Here is a 22,460-nt window from a genome sequence, read left to right as displayed (position 1 = left end):
TGTAAATTCAACTGTAATTTAATGTTATCGAATTTTGACTGTCTAATTACTTGAATAACTTCAGATGTTATATTCTTGGGAAACAACTTAGGATCGATAGTTCTTATATCATGATAAATATGTTATGCGCATGTGTCACAGCCTTCTTAATTTCCCCTAGCATGCATTCAAATTTATTTTTAAAATTCACATTTGAGTTTTCAAGCACTCCGATTTCATCCACTTCTTAATTACAAAGATTACAATAAAAGAAAGAACTGGCTATTATGCTATCATTCAAACGTTTTCTATGGACGTTTGTTTGTTCATGCCTTTTCGAGTTTTGAACTTCGTGATTACATATTACGCATTTGGACTTTTTATGGAAGTATTCATTTGATATGATCGAATTGTTAATTGCTTTACGAGGCTTTTGAGTTTCTATGTTTGTTTAGATTTTTAACCACTGTGTTACAAACTTCACAGTGATTCATGCCGACAACATTTGCTTCCATTTTACCTAAAAAATTGATCCAAAGAGATTTCATTTTAAATGTATGTTTTTTCGCATGATTTACATCAGATGATTTATCAACTCTCATCTTACTTAAAAAAATTATCCAAAGGGAACTTAAAAGTAAAGAAAATAGCCAAGAAGTTCACTATTTTTTATAAGAGAAAACGTTTCGGAGTCCAGCTCCATCGTCAGTTCAAAAACCTAGAACACAGGTACAAACAATTAGTAGCCTGAATTCATATTCAAACAATTCACCTAAATTTGAGGATATTAGAACTAAAATCGAAGATAACAAAAATAAAAATTAGATATCATGTAGAGAAGGTACTATCTATTTACAATTTCTAGAGGATAGGAACTGAATGCAGCATTTAAACTGGGTTTCTGTGTGAAAATATATAATGATTCCAAAATTCGTAGGTCAGAAACACCGGTTGTGGAGGCTAAAACTCTAAAATCACTATTGGACACCGGGACGTTGCACTGCTCGGCATGAATACGTACGGCTGAATGAGGGGGATGCGCAAGTATGTTCCCTGTTCTATAACTCCTGCCCCTATGCTCTGCAAGCCTAGTATAAAAATTGCGCAATGTCATACCGACATACGCAGATGCGCACTGCGCACAACTATATTGATAAACTAGATACGATCGCATAAGATGATCGCATAAGAACATCTTTGTACTTGGAAAAAGAGCTAATTTTAAGATTGTTCAGTAGCAATACATTGAGATTTACATTCGGGAGGTATTTAGAGAATAGATCTTTCAACTCATTTGCCCTCGTCTCAGATGCGGGGCCAAAGTAAGGAAAAGAACAATAAACACGGTTCCTTTCGTCACGTTCGGGAACCACTAGACTCCTGCGTTTGGTATTTTTTTATCCGAGACGAGACGAGACAACAGGCTCTATTCCGGTTCGCAATAAAAATCGGGACAATTTTCAGCCTTTCGTAGGAATTCCGGGACGATACGAGACGAGACGAGACATCCCGGTTAAAATAGGTACCTTAAAATTTCCCGGAATTTATAGCCATTTTAACAAGACATATAACGAGACGAATCGATTATTGATGTGGTGTAAACTTTGACTTACCATCATACATTTATACAGAGCTGGGCAGCGCTACTTTGAAATGCAGCGGCTGCTACCGCTACAACTCTAGATGTAGTGGGCGCTACCGCTACAATTGCTTAAATGTAGCGCCGCTACCACTACTGAAAATGTAGCGGCCGCTGCATGTAGCGTGCTACTGCTCACCTTTGGCAATAACTAGCATGCTACACTAGAAACAGGCTGAGGTTGACAACATTACACCGAAACCTTTCGTACAGTTCTATTCTGTAATTTATATTATGTATGTATCATGCTGGTTTTCAAATAATATTTAATACTATGAAGTAAAATCTAAAGGCTTTATCTATAAATGCAGCGGTAGCGCTGTAGCGGCAAAACCTCGTAGCGCTACTTAAATATGTAGCGGGCGCTACCGCTACCGCAAGTTATTTAAATGTAGCGCCGCTACCGCTACCGCTACTGAAAATGTAGCGGCCGCTAGTAACGGCCGCTACATGTAGCGCGCTACATGCCCACCTCTGCATTTATATAATAACTTGAGACGTATCCTTCTACTATTCTGATAGGAGCTCGGCAATTGAAATGATTTTTGCTATGAATACATGTTGTGGTTTAATATTGTACTTAATTTTGACAGGAAAATAAAAACGGAAAAACACGTTTTTTTCAAAAATTGTGTTCTATGATGGTTTGGAGGAGGCCATACTAGCTGTAGCTGGTGACCTTGGCTGACTGGACAGACTTTGATTTGCCTCCAGCTCAATCACAGAATCAGGTTCATCGATCTTGCCTTAAGCAATCTCCTTTAACAAAAAGTTTGGAAAGAAATATCAACAACCTTTTGCAAAACAACAAAATTTAAGTTGGAAAAAATAGAATAGTTTGATATTCAAAAAAGAACTCGAAATATCCATGTGTATCCTTTCTAAATAACGTTAAACAAGCTCAAGTGTTTGATAACAATTCAGGAAACTGCGCAATTGTGAAGATTTCCTGGAGGCGTAGCACAAAATTTTACTAAGGGCAGAGATAATCTAAAACTAGCTTTAGTATTATTAGGAATATCATTCCAGGACTCCACTCCACTGTCTACTAATTGGCCGACTAATTTAGACACTGCGTCCCTACTCCCTATGCGCTCCATGGCGCCTGAACTCGTTTCGAACGCGTAATGAACTTGACTCGTACTCGTACGTATCTCATAAGTACCATCGAAGCCTTAGTTAAGACTTAAGAGTGACATTTTTACATTTTTTACTCAATACTCAGCCATCCATACATCGACAGGTTTGCGGCGTTTGTCGGACCCCTAATTAACTGCCATGTCAGTTAGTCAGACAAATTTTGCTAAATTTGCAATTAACGCAATTTAACTGGCAATTGCCTATGGCCCTATTAGCAATAAAGGGCTAACTTGTCATTCTTCAGCCCATGTTTTCGAAATGATTCGTATCGTAATCGTAAAACTTGTTTTGTCTTAAATAATTAGGACCAATATCGTCTTGTCTCGTTATGTCTCGTTTCAAATCTGCCTGTCTCGTCCCGGTTCATAATTTACCGGGACACAAGTTTTAAAGTCCGGGACAGAAGTCTTGTCTCGGTTCATACGTTTATTCCGGGAAAAATTTTACCCTTTTTCCCGTTATTTTTTTTCCCGGAATTTTCTCGTCTCGTTTCATCTGTCTCGGTTCATTTCGAGAAAATTATTTCGAGACGCAGGAGTCTAGGAACCACATCAGCATATTGTTTAGACAAGAATTTCTTAATTTGAGTATACACCAATTGTGAAGGAAACCCATTCAGTGAGAACATACTGCGCAAATATTCAAATTCAGGTTGCATATAATGAAAAGTAGAGCAAATTCGGAAGCCGCGGTTAAATAATGTTTGAATCCCATTTAATATGAAACGAAAAGAATAGAAGCTAAAAAAGCTGGTGCTTAAGCCGGTAAACGTTGATTTTCTGTATACATATGTCTGGAAACAGCCACCGGATTTTATGACCTTGCAATCAAGAAAGCATAAACTCTTGTTGGATTCAAGCTCCATAGTAAATTTGATGGATTTGTGTTGCCGATTAAGATAATCAAAGAAACGGCCCACATGAGAGGGATGTGTGGAAATTAAAAATGTATCATCTACATATCGGTTGTAGAAAATTGGCTTAAAATCAATAGGACAATTTGCCAGCCATGTAGCCTCGTGGTAACACATGAAAATATTAGCAAAGGTAGGGCCGAGAAGAAAACCCATGCCTAGACCGTCAATTTGCCAATAAAATTTGCCAGCAAATACAAAAACAGAGTTCAAAACTGATAATTCGAGAAGAGATTAAAAAAAGTTGCGGTTCAGACCCATGACAAGTTCATTGACTCATTTAAACAAAGAATCGAGGCAAATATCAATAGTTCTAGAAAGAAGTATGTTAGTGAACAAATTTTCTACATCAAATGAAGCCATAGTCAAGCCCTGAACATTATTGAAACTCTTCAAGCGGTCCACAAACATGTAAGTATTGTCTACCGTATATTGATTGGTGGTAAGACAGCTCAAAATTGGAACAAGAAATTTTGCAAGTTTGAAGCTAGGAGTATTGTAAGCAGCAAAAATTAGGCGAAATTGAAATTTTGAAGTGAAATCTGGTTTATGAGCGAAATCTGGTTCAAATTGTTCCCATCCCGTTTGTTTGTCCTGTTTGTTTGAACGTTTTTGTCCCGTTTGTTCCCATCCCATCCTGGTTCAAATTGTTCCCAACGGCAATTGTTCCCATCCCGTTTAGGTGTAGCTGGTTCCTAACACACACGCCATTCAGAACACCATTGCACAGACGGACTTGCTCGACTCATCGAGAGTGACGTACGGTACAGTAAAGACTAGACCGAAAACCCAGTACGAAGGAGTACGATCAACTAACCCCCATCTCCCTTCGAGTCTCGAGCGACTCACCAACTGCCTTCACCTCTATCATCATCAATCTTCATCAACATCATCACCCACTCTTTTCACCATCTGAGAAAATTAAAAAATAAATAAATACATAAAAAGAAATATAGAAAAGCGAAAACGCATGTAAATAGTTAGAACGCGAATCATTTTGTATTTTTGTTTAGCTGCTGAAAAAGTAGATAATGTAATAAAGAAACACCACCCTCTAATCGCCCACCACCTTAAACTATCTAAAGCTCTGACGTGTTATCAACTCCCGCAAACCCAAACACACCTCACTCACCTACAAACCACCCAATCACGCGCAATGTGCCTTTTCCATCTCCATACTGTCTTTCCATTTCTCTTTCCTATTTCTGGCCACTCTGTGCCACCTCCTGTTCTCTTCCACACTTTCCTTGTTTTCCTTTTCCGCAACAATAACTTTATATTTATATCTGTTACAAAAGTCGTACTCAGAAGCTCAAAATTGGACTTGACCGCCTTCATGGGCGGGATGTAAATTATTATTCTACGAAGTATTTATCGTGGCGTCTGGTTCAAACGAACTTCGAGGGCACGTCACACATAAGATTAATAACAAGCGAAAATTAAATAGACACATGAATGGATGGAACGGATAAAATGACTAAGCACTAGATTCATAGGCTATACGAAGTAGTTCCGTCTTTAGGCGTCGACGAAACATCTGTAACGAAGGAGCCGAAGTTACGGAAGCCGGCAGACTGTTCAGGTTCTGGCAACGGCGACCGGAAACGCTCTGTCGCCGACGGTAGATAGACGTGCAGATGATACGACGAGGTTCGCTGTTGATGACGAGCGCAATCATCTTCTAGAAGGCAGGTCCGACACGCGCTGCAAACATTCCGTGAGATAAGGAGTCGCAAGACCGTGAAGACATCGGAACTTCAGAACTTAATTACCTCGAACTGCATGCGGTGCTGAATGCGCAGCCCGTGAAGATTGCGAAATATTGGCGTATCATGGTCGAATTTTTGCTTATTGCACAGCAGTCGAGCAGCAGCGTTCAATGAAAGCAGTGGTGACTTTAGCAATGCGATTGTTCATTGAAAGTTCCGAGTCCAGCAGAATGCCCAGGTTGCGAACTGCGGACGCGGGCATGACAAACTATATGCCCTTGCGAATAGGGTTGGCCGGGAGCTGATGTTAGCGCCGAGCATTCGCAAACCAAATAAAGCGGGTTTTTTATGCATTGAGCTATAGCCAGTTGGTGCACAACCAGTCTGCAGGCAGATATTCGATCCTGCGTCAATGCAGGCAGACATTCGATCCTACAACGCTGCGGCCTCAGCCGGTGCACAGTAGCTAGATATTTGGGTGTCGTCGGCGAACATACATATGTGGATTCAAACTATGTGAATCGATTATATACAATACGTCGACAGTATATAACAAGAAGAGGATCGGGCCGAGAACTGATGCCTGTGGTGCGCCGAAAGTGACCAACGATGGCGTAGAAGAAGAGTTCCCGCGTCGAACGCATTGGAATCTATTGCTAAGGTAGGACTCGAACCACAGCAGTACTGCGCCTCGCAGGCCGAATGATTCGTCAAGTCGACGCAATAGAGTGGCGTGGTCGACCGTGGCAAACGCGTCCGACAGGTCACGCAAAGCTAGTGCCGCACTGAGAGAAAAAGGTTCCTTGTTTTGAAACACTTGGGTGTTTCAAAGCCTCCCCGAGTGATCGTGCACAAACCGAAACACCCAGGTGTTTTGAAAATGTTCAGTTAACTCGAAATTTGAGATTTCAAGAAACGTAGGCGTTTTGACGTTAGAGCACGGAATTGTACGGAGAATTAGACCTTCTTTTCAGAATCTCTGCAATATCCTTGTCCAGTTTCCTGCGCTTGATGAAATTATTTTAACATATTCTACTCCTCCGGTCGATCCCAGTCTAATCCATGGCCGCCTCCCTACCAAAATTATGAAAACTATATATCTCCGTCTCTATCCGATTTGAACGCTTCTCTCCATCGCAGCGGAATTAGTCACATATTCCTTCTTTTATGCACATATTTATTACACAATTTATATTGGTATGTACAATCATCATGAAACTACACTCTTTGCTCTCACCTCTATCGAACTCTAGTTGAAGAAACTATGAGTAGCCCGCCGAGATTCGGACCTCTGCCAAGACTGCAACCAAACGCCCGCGAGCAGGCAACTTAGTCCGCTCAGCTACGGATAAGGCAACTACATAGAGTTGCAGTGTTTGATTTGTGTTGCGCGCGGTACCACCAGAATAAATCTTTGATTTTATGCTCAACTTCTTGTGTGATGAATGGTATAGATGTCGCTCGTTAACATTACTATTGACAAAAGAACAGCAGTGAGCTGAAACAATTAACCGAATTGAGTTGCGCCAATTAACCGTATGCAGTGTAGATTCGTGGCATTCATGAGCGGCGGCTCCACGCAACCACTGTCCGAGATTGCACTCATGACATTGAACTCATTATATTAAGCCCTACCTGAGGATCGGGTTACGTGACTGAGGTAGAGAGGGATGAGTAAGACACATCAGTCCAGATAACGTATCTTGTATACGGGGTGGTAATACAGAGTTGCGATACAAAGGTATAAGCTATGACGCCGACCGTAAGGGCGGAGAACTCTACCGACACGCCACATCGCGGAGTGTTTATTAGCTACTGCAACTACTGGGGTTTTATAAGGTTCGTTTCCGCCCACTACTGAGGTCTTGATCGCATTATCCATCACGTGTCTACTAGATGTTGACTTGTCCTCAATCTCTATCAGATCAAGTGAATTGACACCGGACACCACTTCCTATGACAGCATTCGGCGCACTGACCACGCGGCGCTAGCCGCACAAATATAAGCGCGTCAAGCTCGGGGAGGCTTTAAAATACCCAAGTATTTCAAATAAGGGGGCCTTTTTCTCTCAGTGCGCAATGTAGCCACGGTCTACTGGACGCTGAATGTCTGAAAGCACTTTCAGCACGGCATTTTCTGTCGAGTGGAGATGACGGTATGTAGACCTGAGGCGAGGCACGAGACCGGACTGCTGAAGATGGTTTGTTCAGCTGTCGAGCCACAACGCGTTCCAGGAGTTTTGAAAAAATCGACAGGTTGGATATGGGTCGATATGATTTGGGATAGGAAGCCGGTATGATTAAGAAAATACGAATTGATGATGACATTCTTAAGTTCTATATAATGCATATATATAGAAACTTCTTAGTGAAACTTCTTAGTTTTTGAAGGAAGATTGAAAAATAAAATATATAGAAGTAATTTGTGCGTAAAATAATGAACAAATACATTTATTCATATATAGGAATAATACTAACCCGGCCTTTATCCAGCCAACCTTTATCCAGCCAACAACCACAACAACGAATCACATCAAGCAGAGGATGCGAGAGAGAGACCTCTTAGTGGACCAAGAGGCCGACAAACTTTTGACGAAATTTTGGTAAATTATCATTGGTTCAAGAAATGTATGGTTTTCCTATTCTCGAACCCGAAATCCTGCCTCACTGAATGAACAACTTCAATTTTGTCGAACTCTCAATGTGCCGACAATTGGAGGCTCCAGAGTCAGATTGTACCATTTTGTTTTGTGGAAATCTATTTTTACAAGATATTAACATGAAAATTTGCCCCAAAAAAATTTGATGGCGCCTCCTCCTTTCCTTTCTAAATTCATGAAAGAACAACATAGAGTTTATTGTGGTACTTGATTTATCTAAAGATGGAACTCTAGGATATTATTTTCTTATAGCTGTAATGTTCGGTATGAGTGAAAAACCTTTCATAAGTCCGACTGTACACCGCTAAGCCTCAGGCTGGCTGCACTGCACGGCTCCAATGGGATTTCGTCACCTAGTTAATTTGCTGTGACTCCACTTCTAAGTGACTTATTAGTCAGAATTTCTACTCAAAATCATTTATGCTATACATATGAAAATTAATATATTATATGTGAATTTTATGTCACAACAGTTACATTAGGTGTAGACTATAGATGAATAAGCTTAAGCTGGTATAAAGGACTCTCCAGAATTCCTTGATCAAATGCGATGATTTAAAACGGGAATGGGAAAATAAAAATATTTCTTGGTATTTTTTTCTTCCTATCAGGTTTGTTGATGGTGTGTTGCTGGACACAAACAAAATCATTTTATTAAATAACCAGATAAAATTTGTCGTTGTTATTTCAATGGTTTCGTTTCAAATTTTAACGAATTGAGTTAGATGTTTTAATAATTTTGGAATGGTTTCGTTTCATTGAAAACATTTAGAAACATGTCGGAGTACGATAGAGCGCTCACTGACTCATCGGAGAAACTGAATAGTTTCAAGATACAAAGCGAGGTGCAATTTCTATTTCTCAGTGCGGCTGGAAGTCTAGAAACGTCTGGCTAATTAATGCATCTAGATCTATACTACAGTTACTACACCTTGTATCAGAGCATTAAGGGATGAAGTAAGTTGTGATCGAGTAGCATCAACCCCTGCTGCGTCAAACCATGTGTTTAACGAAAGCCGATTGCATATTTTTTAGAAAGAAGGTATCGCATCAATCGGTTTCGATGTATTTGATAGAAGGTATTCGATATTCTGCGTTGGCTGTTAGTCATTGTGTTGAGATTCTAGTAGCGGACCAAAAGCTTATCAGTTCCAGCTGACAGCTTGCCTCTCATCGGCCGCCTGGAAACTGTTGCCTATGAAAGGGAAGCGACATATTCGACTTGTGAGCTTCAATTGTAAGTTCAAACCTTGTAATGTCAAAGACACTATAATGTTGTGGAGTCGTTATCAATTCTCAATGATTTATCCTAACAATATTTCAGAAAGGAACCCAACCTTATGATAGCGGATGAGCTGCATGGGATTCTTTTACGCACTATGAAGCCGATTATTTGAAGTTTATTTTACAAGTTGATTATTTTATCAAAGCGATAATTTCACTTAATTTTCAAAGTCTTTCAAGTTCATTCTTGAATTTACCAGTTATTATTTCAATTTTCCAGTTAATACTTTTGAAATGCCACTGAAAACCCACTAATCAACGTTTGTTAATTCTAAAATTTTTCTTCCTTCATGAACTGATAATATTTCTGCTGTTCATCAAGCATAATTGCAACTCAAGAAGCGACTGCCAATTGTCTCGCCTCCATTCCTTGGTTGAAAATATTTCTTGCTATTATCTCTTCATGACTCCAAATTCGAACGAGTCATCCAACTGACTGTGTTATTAACATCCAGAATGGGCAGTTCTCCATATTGCACTCTTGTATGATCCAACACTTCCTGTTTGACGAAAATGAGGTCGTGTGTATAAGGCCTGATGAATTTCATGTAGTAGATGTACCCTTTTGACGTCATGAAGTCAATCAGTGCAGGCATTCCTTCTGGGATGAGGTTGTACTCCACGGATAACGTCTGCATGAAATAAAATTATAGGGAAGTTTTAGAGATCTTGGACCGCCGGAAGAATTCGTACAACTTCTGAACTTCAACTTTTCTAAACTGTAGGTCTAAAAATAGCGAACTTTTGTGGCAATGTCAGATAACGATTAAAATATATCCTGCGTATGAATGTAGTCTATAAAACCAACTAAAACCTTTAAGAAAATATCGTAAGCAACTACGAAACATTCACCTTAATATCAATCTTGTCCCAGGGTATGGACTGCAGGACCTTGTACTCGGCGGGAAACATTTTGCGCTGCTCAGGTCCAATGAATATCCTCGTTGGTTTGGATCTTGAGGATTAAATATCTTGCCAGCGTATTTTTGGTTTGCAAATACAACCTGAAAATATCAAGTTAGGATTAATGCAGATTGAACGTGAATTAGTATTTCCCTGTGCTTTGGCAATATTTTTTCAATGTCAATAAACATATAAATAATTATGTTTTCTATTGCAAATGGATGTTTCCAGTCATAATTCGGTTAGGATGTGGTTCCTCAAAAACTAAAACGCTCCCTTGAAATGTTTCCATGATACTTCAGTTTGCGCCTTCACTGTATAACTTTTCGAGAAATGGCGAAAGGCCTCACAAAAAAAGCAAAGCGGTAAAATACCGTAGTGTCTGAGATTTGTGTTGATCGGATATGATAGTCGGTGTCCTGCGCTCTGTAACACTTGACTTCATGCAGGCTTGATATTTTTGATAGCCTTCTACTATTCTATTACGATATGGATCATCTATTTCGTATTTTGACAATTTTAAATGTTGATTTATTTGATAGGGATTTGACTTTCACTCACCTTGTCAGCTGATTTAGTTTCTCCGATGCACGCCTTAGCTGAGTGCACTTTTCGCTTCCTAGACAATAACTTTTCAAAGTTCCTCGGGTTCGGCTCAATCAGGATCCCGGTCCAATTTCGTTTTATTTCAAAAAATAAAGTGTTGCTTACCACTTCGCCCGTGTAACCTCCACTTTCGACGTAAAAGCCATTCCGCTGTTAACATAATTACTGGATTATTGTTCAGAAGACATGAATGTCTCTGGAAAACAAATGCCCATTGAACAGCTACATGTAAGAAATAGTTAATTTCTGAACATCTAATTGTGTAAAATTACTTACTTTTCGTGAGTTTCACTGCATCGATAATTAATTTTTCCCAGAAATGTCAGAGAAGATCGAGCTTCCAGCTGTCACCGTAATAGTATATCTCAAATAACAGGAAAATGTAAACTACCTTATGGTTTAATAGTTCGTCGACAACTTTCGACTGGCCGTCAGAAGGGTCATGGTTGATCCCATAATACAAATTGTAGGGTTCGGTAGAGGGAGGCACGATGACGTGTTGACGGATGTAATCGATCAATCTCGGATCATCCGCGTCGAGACCCAGGAAATCTGTGGCAATAAAAGCAATTACTATCGTTGATTAGTCGTTAACCTTAATCATCGGAGATGATTGCGCGTTACTTTGATTCCCGATCATGCGGTGCATCAGTCACTAGTTTTATTTGCATCAGTTTGCATAATATTTGAATTATTTGCTTGGTGAGGTCGATTTTGAAGTTTGAAAATGTATGGTAAGGCTCATTTTCGTGAACGTGGATTATTTAATAATTAATGGCTTAGTGTGATATGGCTTCTTTATTAATTAATTTCATCAGATGAAATATCTTGTAATATTTTTTCCCGATCTCCGTCGTGAATTATTGATTGCCTCGGATCAAAATTTGATTGCTCGTTATATTAGCTCGAGATACTATAAGTTCACGTTATATAAACTATAACGTGAACTATAAGCTCACGTTACTGACAACGAATATTGGATAATATTGATGAAACATGCCAATCAAAACAGAAATACGAAAATTATTTTGGAGCCTCTTGAATGGTCCTGAACAAAACAGTCGAACATGCTACTCTATGCTATAAGTATGCTATATATAGTTGATATAAATGTTTCATTATAAATAAAACATATTGCATGTTAAACTAAAGAACCGTTTCTGAATACCAGCTTACTAAGGCGAAAATTATAATGATGCCACAAACGCGGAAGTGGAGTTTTCCACACACTTTGTCAGCGTTTTTAGCATTGATTATATTTATTTGAAGTTCGGCCTTCACCCAGCAATTATAACTAAATTCCTTCACTCTATCGCTCCGTGGAAATTTCTGCATGATTTTCAATTTTGCACTAACTGCTTCCATGGGTGCATATATATAAACAAGGCTGTACAAAAAAAATCTTGAGATTAGGAAAAAATAATGAAAATGTTTACGAAAAAATTTTTTGAAATCTTTTTAAGTAGATGGGACCGAAGTTAGAGAGGATCAAATGGAGCAAGCAATGTTACAACCATTTTAAATAAAGCAGCTGGAGCTTTCTACTGGGTTATAAAGCGCTTGTATTCCCCAAGGCTGCAAGCATATCCACGTCTCGTCGATACCGCATCTGTACAACGGTTGGGATGGAATTAGAAGATAGTTTGGCGCCTAATTATATAGTGCCACTGGTTGACGTTGCATCGACGCTTAAGTCTGGCTTAGTCCCGACAGCTGAGGCTGTGAGTGCATTCGCGCGCTGCCAACATGGCACTCTCTGCAGTGATGGCTGGCTGCATGCAGTCATCACTGCAGAAAATACAGAAATTTAAGAGAATTTAAAAAATAAATCGAATAATCATTACTCTAATAAACCTGCAATGACTAATAATTGAGAGATTTACTTGTGTATAATGCATATCAATCCCGAATGGGATTGATATGGGAATGGGATCTTCCATATCTCTTCAAAATATTGGAAAATCCAATTCGGTCATAATTTCAAATTTAAAATTACGATAACTTTACATTGATTCTTTCCTTCAATACCCACCATAGGATTTGGACTTGATAACGATTTAACTTACCCTCATCTCCAGGTGGCCATGTCTCGAAGTTGATCAGTTGAAAGTGCTGCACAGACTTGTAAAAGCTAAACAATGAAAACAATCCGATGAGTAGAAGCAAGATGCACTTTGCTGGGTAAGAATTCTGGGCCAAATTCAGTCTGGCAACCCGCATGTTTGTGGTGCCGCTGCCGCGTCGAATAAAACTATCCTAGGATTTAATCTGCGGTGTCTTGTCTTGAACAATCAATTTGAAATTTCAGCTGAGGTGGAAGATATCTAAGCTAATTTACTCAGGCGATTTTAAGTTAATTCCAATGTAATCGATTAATACGCATGTATATCTTCGGTTCAGGCAGGAGAGTGGGAATTAATTGACCAGCGCCGTTGCTTCCTCCCTTTCTAAAATTACAGGACAATTGGCGTAATCGAGCATACGCAGAGGAAAGTATGCATGAACAAAAAAAACTAAAAGATGCTCCGTGATTGTGGGAGTTTTTTTGCCGAACAGCCCAACCATGCCTCATTCTTCCCTGTCTGGTAGTCGCAATTCCGGGGATCGCTGCCATGAGCCACAAATTGAACTCTTAATTAAGTCCTAGAGCCAACGTCCAGCCTCAGTATGCAATAACTCTACTCGCCACAGAGCTAGAATCCACCGACTTTGCTAAGTCGGTCAAACTAAATAACTAAAAAAGTCTCCCAAAGAATTAATAGTTGACAAAATGTCGGAAATTAATTCACGTTCACAAAATAATTTAATAATGCTACTTACGGACGCAAACAAAAAAGCAATACTTATCCAAATGGCTTGGAAACCTCAAACGACTGGGTTTATCTCAAATAAAGGTGACTAGTAACATATATACGAAACCATATGCTTGTGATGTAAAATATGCCATGTATGGCAGCCATCAACGCTTGATGTCCCTGCATGGTAGCCCCCGGGTTAAAGATGCCGAATCAAGTCCAGGGTGTCGAATTAAGTTATTGCAAATGAACTCGTAAATGAACGATAGAGAAAAAAAGTTATCATAGTGAATTCTTAAGACGTGAACAGTCGGCAATACCTAGCCTATAGTAGACAAACGATGGACGTGATCTCCGGGGTTATCATAGAGTGAAAATCATGGAATCAGTGACACGGAGGACGCTAGACAGTGAATATGAGTAAAAACGACGAGAAAAACTTAAAAATAAACGTAAAGCTATACAGTCAGCTGGGGTAGGATTGATTGTTCAAATGTTACATTGGCCCAAAAATAGAAAAAAAATTGTTGTGCTGTATGTAATGTTGCAGCGGATAGGTTTAGTGGTAATTATTTACCTTAAAATACTTAGAGTTAGAATTGAATGTGAAAATTAAATTTATATCCCAAACTGGACGTCACCTTTGAACGCAATATTAGTTATTTTGTTCCGACTTTTAGCAATCTAGATTCACTACACCGGAACCTCTTACGAGCCCTTTAGCTGGAAAGTTACCTATTAGCTGCATGGACCAGTTTCCAGGGCTCCTATAAGAAGAAGTAGAAATTAATGGTCCCTTAAAATCATCTCACATAAATGCACAGCTCGTCCTCTGGTTTGTGTTTTAAGCTACGCTATCAATCATTCCTCTATAAATCATGACGCCATAAATCTCCGAACATCTGTCCATCCATCCATCCACAGCTCCACCGCTTGCCATGCCCAGGAATCAAATTATGAGCATCTAAATTAAAGTTTTTGCTCGGACAATGAAACTGACGCTCTTTCCGCATATTTTAAAAAGTCGGAAGCAGCATTAGCAATTTTATTACGTTAAAGTAGCTTGAAAAATTAAATCAAATGGCAGCTTGATAGTTTTCCTTTGCATTTGAAATAACAAATTACAGAAAATTAAATTTTTTTAGGTCAATGACCGATATATATGGAATTTTCATTAGCGATTTATTCCAACATCTTGAGAAAAATTGAAATTTCCTTAGGAGTTAATATATCTCATAATTCACCATACTCTCATCAATAAGTTTTCATTTCTGCACATTTCAATGCTTGCACGAGAAAGGGCTAGATATGTAGGTACTAAACTGTTGGAATTGCCAGTGTGTTCTATTCGTTTTCATCAAACAACAGAAATTAATTTGAATGTTTATCATTACATTTATATGAATGACAAATAACCAGGTATGAATTATTCATACGGGGTTCGAATACTAGATTGGAGAAAAGAACTGAACGAAAAGCGCCATCCTTTTCATGCAACCATCTACGTCCATCAATCGACTATACGCTTCCGTGTGACCATATTTTGAGCCATCAACTTAGTTCATTACTTAAAGTGGTACAACCTAGTTATGAAGAGATGGCACCATTTGCTTGATAACTCATCAAATAATCACAACAAAACTATAACTTTGGGCCAATGTTGCACTTAGGGTCCAATTTTACCTCAGCTAACGGTATATTTATTTATGTGTCGAAAGGTCCAGTTACTGTAGCAGCAAAAATGATTCAGGCAGAATTAGCACGTCAAGCTAAAATTTCCTGAAATTGCCCGCGAAAACCGTGAAATATTTTACAAGTTTCCTATTGAAACCAAAATTGACAGAATTTATGACGAAAACATGGAGATGAAAAATTAACATAAAAAACAGGAACAATGCTATCATCCGGCAGAACTTCTGTTTCGTTTGTTGCTAACCCGAGGCGCTTCAAGCCTTAGATTCGGGGCGAAAACTCCTGAGTGGAGTTTCCTGTAGGCCTTTCAACAGTGCATGCAGATATGCCTCAAGACCTACGTCACTTCTCCAATTCCAGATGAATAATTAAATTCGCAATATTTCACTATCAATAGGACGTCAATCAAAACATAGAAGCAATTCGTTAAATCAACTGAGTTCAAGATCACATTCAACGGAACTAATTTGCGAATAGAAATAAGTTTCAGGTGCAGAATGGCATATGAAATTCTTTCGTGGCACTACAGTTCAGCAGCAAAATACACATGTCAATCGACTGGCGTTGATGGGAAAAGTAGATTCGTCCTGAAATCAAATTATGTCATTCATAATTTTCAGACAAATAAGGGGAATATTTCGATTACAATTTACTTATTTAATTTACTCTCAAGATCATTTAATTCATTAAGATTAAGTAGAAGGACGCTTAATGCTTGTAAGGTGTCGGCGGAACATCGGGAAATGAAATGGCCGCGGCATCTAACTGTAGAGGAAGAAAATCTCAGATATTCATTTTTTAAGTAAGGTTCTATAATACAGTCGCTATTTTTTCAGGTCCTTATTACCAGGAACGAGCGGCATTTTGATCCTCATAGTTGGCAAACGCCGGAATTATATCGATTATCCTCAGGCTTTTTGTGATGGAAAATAAGTAGGCTAGGCCGAGCAAATTACTGCCCTGAACATGACAAACTAGGCCGAGCAAACTCCTGACTTCAGATTGTAAAGGTGATATAGGAAGTTACGGCGTGAATTTTGTGAAATTTCGGCTGAGGAAAACTTTTTACTGATACTCGAATAATTACGAACGGATAATTGTAAATACATACTAAATAATATGCATATATTTTTTAAAACATGAAGTAAGTTGGGCGGTCGCTGTTCTCAACGAATTATTTTATTAAACAACCTTGCTTTCTGCCAAACGCCCCAAATAATTAATTAAACGTTTTATATCTTGATTATTTTCTTCAGTTTACAGCTATCGACACCTTTATGCCAAAATGTTTTTGTATTTTTTAAACATATATTTTTTGGCAGAATGATGGTCTTGGTATTTATTCACGAAAGTATATCCATTGAAATCGTGGGCAAAAAATTGAATAATCTGAGAACTTGAGAAAAAATTTGGCGTTTGTTTTCCTGTCGAATTTTCGAAAAATGTATCCTCTGTGATTCTTGAACTACCACCCTTGATTGAAAAAGTTTTTACGAACCACTTAATATGTTTTGCGACAATTTAAGAAATATTGATAAATTGGTGACATTAACCATTGCAATAACGTGTTTATTACAGCTTCGAGGTTTTACTCAAGTGTACCATTTTTAAGTTTACTCGAACGACGGATAATTTACTAGAATTAATAACAAGATTTAACTTCTGGTTAGCTCTGCCAACGTCACACATTTTCGGCCAGATGTTGCTTCGACTTTCAACTCGGTGCAGTCGCTGCACATTATGTGGTACGTTTTTCCAAATTATAGAAGTTTGGTTTCACAAAAGTCCGGAAATGTTTAGTAACAACATGAATGTTATGTGTAGTAAATTTTAGACCTCATCGTTTTGTTTAGATAAGTGTTACTGAATTTGGTAATTCCCAATCATGCATTGTTCAAACCTGCGCTATATTGAGGTGGTTCTGAGCTGTATATAGGCACCTTGTTTATTGCTATTTCCCATGCTTCCCAAATAAAAATTAAGGGTGGCGCACCGATGATTATTGGTGGCGATAGTCGATTATAGGTGGCGTAACGGTGGGTGGCCAGATCTGCCGAAAATCGACAATAAAACACCAATAAATCGAAAGGGTGGCGAGTATAGGTGGGAGTCATGGATGAGATATAGGGTCTGAAACATCTATGGCACATTGCAGACAAATCTCTTGTGCCACCGATAACCGTTTGCCCAAACTGTACAGTGCACGAAGGTATAATTGCCACTGTAATTTATCCAACGTAGAAAGGTGTTATTGGGTTCCGGGTCATTCGAGATCAAGACGAAGCCATGACTTCGTTTTGTGTGCTTGGCTTTTATGATTAAGTTCTGGTAAGAAAATTTAGCGTGAATTAGGTAGGTACCAATAAAACTGATGGAGAGAAGCATTTGTTCAAAAAATTGTCACGCCAAAGTGAAGCCAATGGCCAAGTGTCAGACTGTTCCTGATATAAATTGTCCGATATAAAACGAAAAAATTTTGTTGCAATAAATACAGTTTTTCCATAGATGACGGCGAATCAATTTTTCATGTTCACCTGAAATATTGCGTAAATTTATTGTGAATTTTGCGAATGCGCCAACTGGCTGCGTTGGAAGTAATGCGATCAATTGAGACTAATTATTGTATCATTAAGTATAAATTGTATCAATCAATCAAATATGTTCCATTATATTTACAATATTCTCAAGATGCCCCATTTATCTAAATCAAAAGCCACGTTGACGTAGTCGACAGCAGCTCGGCTTCTTTGTAAAGCACAACGGCTAGGCATCAAGCGCAGCGAGCGTAGTCGACAGCAGTTCAGCATCTTTGTAAAGCACAGCGGCTAGACATCAAGCAGCGAGCGAGTCCAGTAAGCACACGTTTATACCGGTTGGGTTGACTTGACTCGCGTCGGCGTTGAGCTTCCTACTAATCTTGACCATGTCCTGCTTGAAACATGTGCTTTCCGGGTAATTTGCTTGTCATAGAAATATCCTTTCTACGCAATGGATACGAGTAAAAATTTGGTTATCTATCCTGACTTCGATTGTGAAATTTAATATACAGTCAGATAATTATTTAGATTTTAAGCCCAAATTTCTAAGAAAGTGGCCCCGGTATCGCAATAGACTAAAGATTAGACTAGAGAAAAATAGTGACTAGGAGTGGTGCAGGTATTTCACGCCTGACATTTCAAAATAATCGTGTTATATCAATTCCTTATTTCACGTCAGAATATTCTTGGTGAAAATTTTTCGAATCAAACCGCTGTCAGAATTGGTGTAATGTTGACATTATAAAACTTCGATGCTTATTAAGCATTTTCCCGTAGCCTTTACTATGAGCTGAACCATCGTTCGATAGTTATGGATAAATGAAGTTTCTTTCAGCGGGTGTTTACTCGAATGCAGCAGCATGTTAAAATAAAATTGTTGATGGAACCATCTAATCATCACGGTGGCAGCATTAACATCTCTCATTTGACGAAATTAATATTTGCAATACTTCAGTTAAATGTTTTAAAATTACTCGACTGCTATGTCCTCTCCGATGGCACAACGGTAGAGGCTCTGCTTCGCGTGCGGGAGATCGGAGTTCGAATCCTGCAGGGAGGGACTCTTCTTCAAGTCGATTTCTCACAAGGTTTGTGTATGGTACTCTGATTATTAGTTCCTGCTACATGTCTGACATTGTTACCTGTAATGCCTTGTTGGATTTCCCTACGTAGCCCTTAGAATGGTGATTGTATGAAGCAATATCAGTAAATACGAAAGCATCGGATTTGAAACTAAATTAAAAATTTTTATTGACTCAATTTTAAAGGTGGCCATCTGTATCTCATACACTGTTAGAAAAAACGGGCGAAAAATGTGCAGTACACGTTTGTTTTCGAAGTTCATTCACCGTAATCCGGTCATTCAGGTTATTTACCGTGGTTTGTTGGACTTCAGCGGTAGATGGCGCCACAGTCATCGGTCGAGTTAATATCTAGACGCCATCTTGAGTGGAAGACATTGCTCATGAGCTAAATTTATTCAAATTATTATTGTTGGCTTATGCTAATTTTTGTGAACCCCTGCCCTACCTTAGACATAGGAGAGAGGCTCTTTCAGTCATATATAGAACTAGAAGTGTTGAATGTATTGTCATATTAATAATAACAAATTTCTTGTTTACTAATCAACTAGTCTGTTAATAAAGCAATATCATATATAATTAGTCACTAAATAAAGCAAAATTTTATTCAGTCACATAAGCTACTTTCTGTCAATGCTTTTTTTTACTGAAAAATGTATTGCTTTATTGAAAGATTAGTTGATTATTAAAAAATTAATTTGTATTATTAATGAAGAGGTACATTAAACACTTCTATATTTGACTAGAGTAGCTGACGTCAAAACTCAAAGCTCTGAACAAGTGAGAGATGGTATTTAATTTATCTAAATTATTATTCCCAAATAAATCTTCATTGTTAATAATAATAGCAATTTTAGCATGATACAACTGGTAGGGTAAAAATGATTAATGCTGCACAAAATGGAAAGGTGGATTCAGTTTGTTTAAGAGCATCCTACATGTTGACCTAAAATATGATTTCAGTATTTAAAATACTAGAGTATTCTCTCTAGAGTGTATATATCTAAAAATTGGCTAAGGAATAGTTGTGAGGATAAGATACAAATTGTTTTATAATTGTTGAAGTTTTTGCAAGTGAAATTTATGCAAACTAAATCCATCAAACAAGTTAGGTTAGTTTCTAAGAATTCTGTTTAGTTCTTCAATGCACAAGTATATCTGTAAAAGAATGTAATAATATTTGTTTTGTATATATATTGGTGTTTCACAATTAAATATTAATTCCATTATTTATGTGCTCCCAATCAAATCAGAAACACAGCTCCATTTTTTTATCTGAATTAGCCCCAGCTCATCAGTTTCCCCAAGTATGCCTCATATGAGGACATTTCATTTCTTGCATAAAAACCCGCATTTGAACACACGTCTGCATTGTTAATCTATGTCTTATAATTTTATTGTATCATTGCTAGCCACAGAATCATTTCTGTTACTGTCATTTATCCTTTATTTCAATTTCAAAAATAACTAATTAAAAAATTGGTCAATTAGGCAAATAATTTTTAAATTTTACATAAAAAATCATCAAGAAATGGTCCATAATGAAAAATAAATGCACCAAGGCATTCAACTATCAAGAAGCACCCAGCAGCATTTCAGCCTGGCAGTCCAGACATTTTAAGTGCTGAAAACCATCCAAGAGTCTGGAAGAGTCTTCTTAAACAATTAAGTGAGTATTGATTACCTTGCCCAATTAAAGTTGTTATTTTATGCAATGCTTTGCCCATAGAATATGCTTTCAATTAAAAGCTTATGTGTATTACATTGTGATTGTATTTTCTATCAACGTGTGCTGAATTAAACTTCTCTAGGAGTATAGTTAGTTTTATAATTTTTCAATTAAATTACAAATTTTGTACTATGGGGCATTAGTTAGCATAATTATTTACAAGACAATAATTATTTTCCAGCTGAATCACCTGCTGAGCCAGCCATGGGAGTGGAGACAGAAGATCCCCTACAAGAAGTATTGCAGTACTTACTGCACTTCTCTGCCTCATCATGGCCATCATACTTTGACTTGTGACAGGATTCCTTATAAGTGAAGTTGAAGGAGCTGAATCTTCATGTGAGCTTTTCATGAAAGAGGCCATATAACCCATGCTCTGTCTGTCTTGGGCTAGTTGTCTCAATTTTATTTAAAGTTTGAAGAATTTTTCTTGGTTTATTTTCTGCACATTGTCAAAAATGTCACTAATTTATCGACACTATTCACTGAAAATCAGTTGAGCTCTGAGAAAAAATATGCTGGTGAACTGTTGACTTGGTTCTGCGTCAATATATGGATAATATTTTGCTTTAATGATTAAAACAGATGGTGATTGTATTAATTCCATATTTTGCCTCTTCAGTACCGTCATTTCCATCAGCAAATGCGAGGTGTCGAGCCTCGTGGACGGACTGGTGACGCTTCTCGCTTCCCACTACACCACAGACGACGAAAACCTGAATGCAGTCAGCGCAGCTGTGATATCTGAAGAGGTTTGTGATTCCCTCTGTATATTGAGGATCGGCAGTTTCTGCTTCATTAACGTATTTTAATGTATCTTTAAAGTCAATTTCAGGCATTTAAAACTTTAATCATTTGGGCATAATCGCCAAATTGAACATGATAGGCATTTAATGAGTTCAAATATTGATAAAACGAATCGAGGCGCTGATTTCACTGCTAATTGAGGCAATAGCTCTCACAAATGTGCTCATTCAATCTACTGTTTATGATACATTCATCATACTAAGGCTTCAGGTCCTCCATTCATTGATTTGAAATTCATTGTTGTCCTTTTTCCAGGTGAAGGCTCCATCAGTTTTTATAAATGCAATTATTTCGAACTAACTTAAGTAATTTTTGCAGGTACTCTACAAGCCAAAATTCTCCATCCACAGGAGTGCATCCAAAAGTGACCACGAGGTGAGGTGTCGACTGGGAATGTTTGCTGTTTGGCCCGACTGCGGCGGAACCTACAGAAGCAAAGTGGCACGCAACCTGGGTACCCCCACGGCGAAGATTCTGCTGGGTTCCTGGCACGCGCCTTTCAAACCCATGCTCATTCTTTCCCCGATTGTCTCTGCCCCTCCAATGTAGACTCGTGAAGATGGCCCTGCTGTCCCGCTTTGGTCATTTCTTTGCCAAAGTATTGGTAGGTGGCTGCCTGCCAGCAGGCTCCTATGTGGGGCCTTTACGGACCCTTAGCAGGGCCATCGCCTCCAACACCGCGGGGACCACCGCGAACAGGATCCAGGCCGTCTCACCTCTCCAGGTTCCGGACTGCCTCAACTCCCTAGGGTCCTGGCCGCCTCAACTCCCCAGGGTCCTTACCGCCTCAACTCCCCAGGGTCCTGACCGCATCACCTCCCCAGAATCCTGGCCGCCCCACCTCTCCAGGGCGCCCCCGATAAAGTAATGCTCCCGCGCCCCTACCACTCCGAGCTGGATCAGCACCTTACAACGGACGTTGTAAGGAGACGGCTCAACTAGATTTTCTCTGAGACGGCTCCCTTGTGATTTTCACAATCTTTTG

General features: G+C 38.7%; 2 protein-coding genes across 2 annotated transcripts; one reads left to right on the top strand and one right to left on the bottom strand.

Moving 5' to 3' along the window:
• Positions 1–7,813: 7,813 nt before the first annotated feature.
• LOC108677591 lies at positions 7,814–13,161 on the bottom strand. Its single transcript, XM_047885560.1, has 5 exons — positions 12,900–13,161; positions 11,225–11,385; positions 10,789–10,983; positions 10,177–10,328; positions 7,814–9,956 (listed from the first exon to the last, which is right to left on the bottom strand). The coding sequence occupies exons 1-5, from the start codon at positions 13,051–13,053 to the stop codon at positions 9,908–9,910; spliced, it is 711 nt and encodes a 236-aa protein (XP_047741516.1). The 5' UTR covers positions 13,054–13,161; the 3' UTR covers positions 7,814–9,907.
• Positions 13,162–21,240: 8,079 nt separating this feature from the next.
• LOC108677583 lies at positions 21,241–22,245 on the top strand. The gene is made up of 2 exons (XM_018165830.2): positions 21,241–21,420; positions 21,794–22,245. The coding sequence occupies exons 1-2, from the start codon at positions 21,241–21,243 to the stop codon at positions 22,022–22,024; spliced, it is 411 nt and encodes a 136-aa protein (XP_018021319.1). The 3' UTR covers positions 22,025–22,245.
• Positions 22,246–22,460: the final 215 nt, after the last annotated feature.

Source organism: Hyalella azteca, unplaced genomic scaffold (genome assembly GCF_000764305.2).
Source record: "Hyalella azteca isolate HAZT.00-mixed unplaced genomic scaffold, Hazt_2.0.2 contig2413, whole genome shotgun sequence".
In the NCBI taxonomy this organism is placed as follows: Eukaryota; Metazoa; Arthropoda; class Malacostraca; order Amphipoda; family Hyalellidae; genus Hyalella; species Hyalella azteca.
Note: the sequence above shows the minus strand (reverse complement) of the source record. Positions and strands in the feature narration are given on the sequence as shown.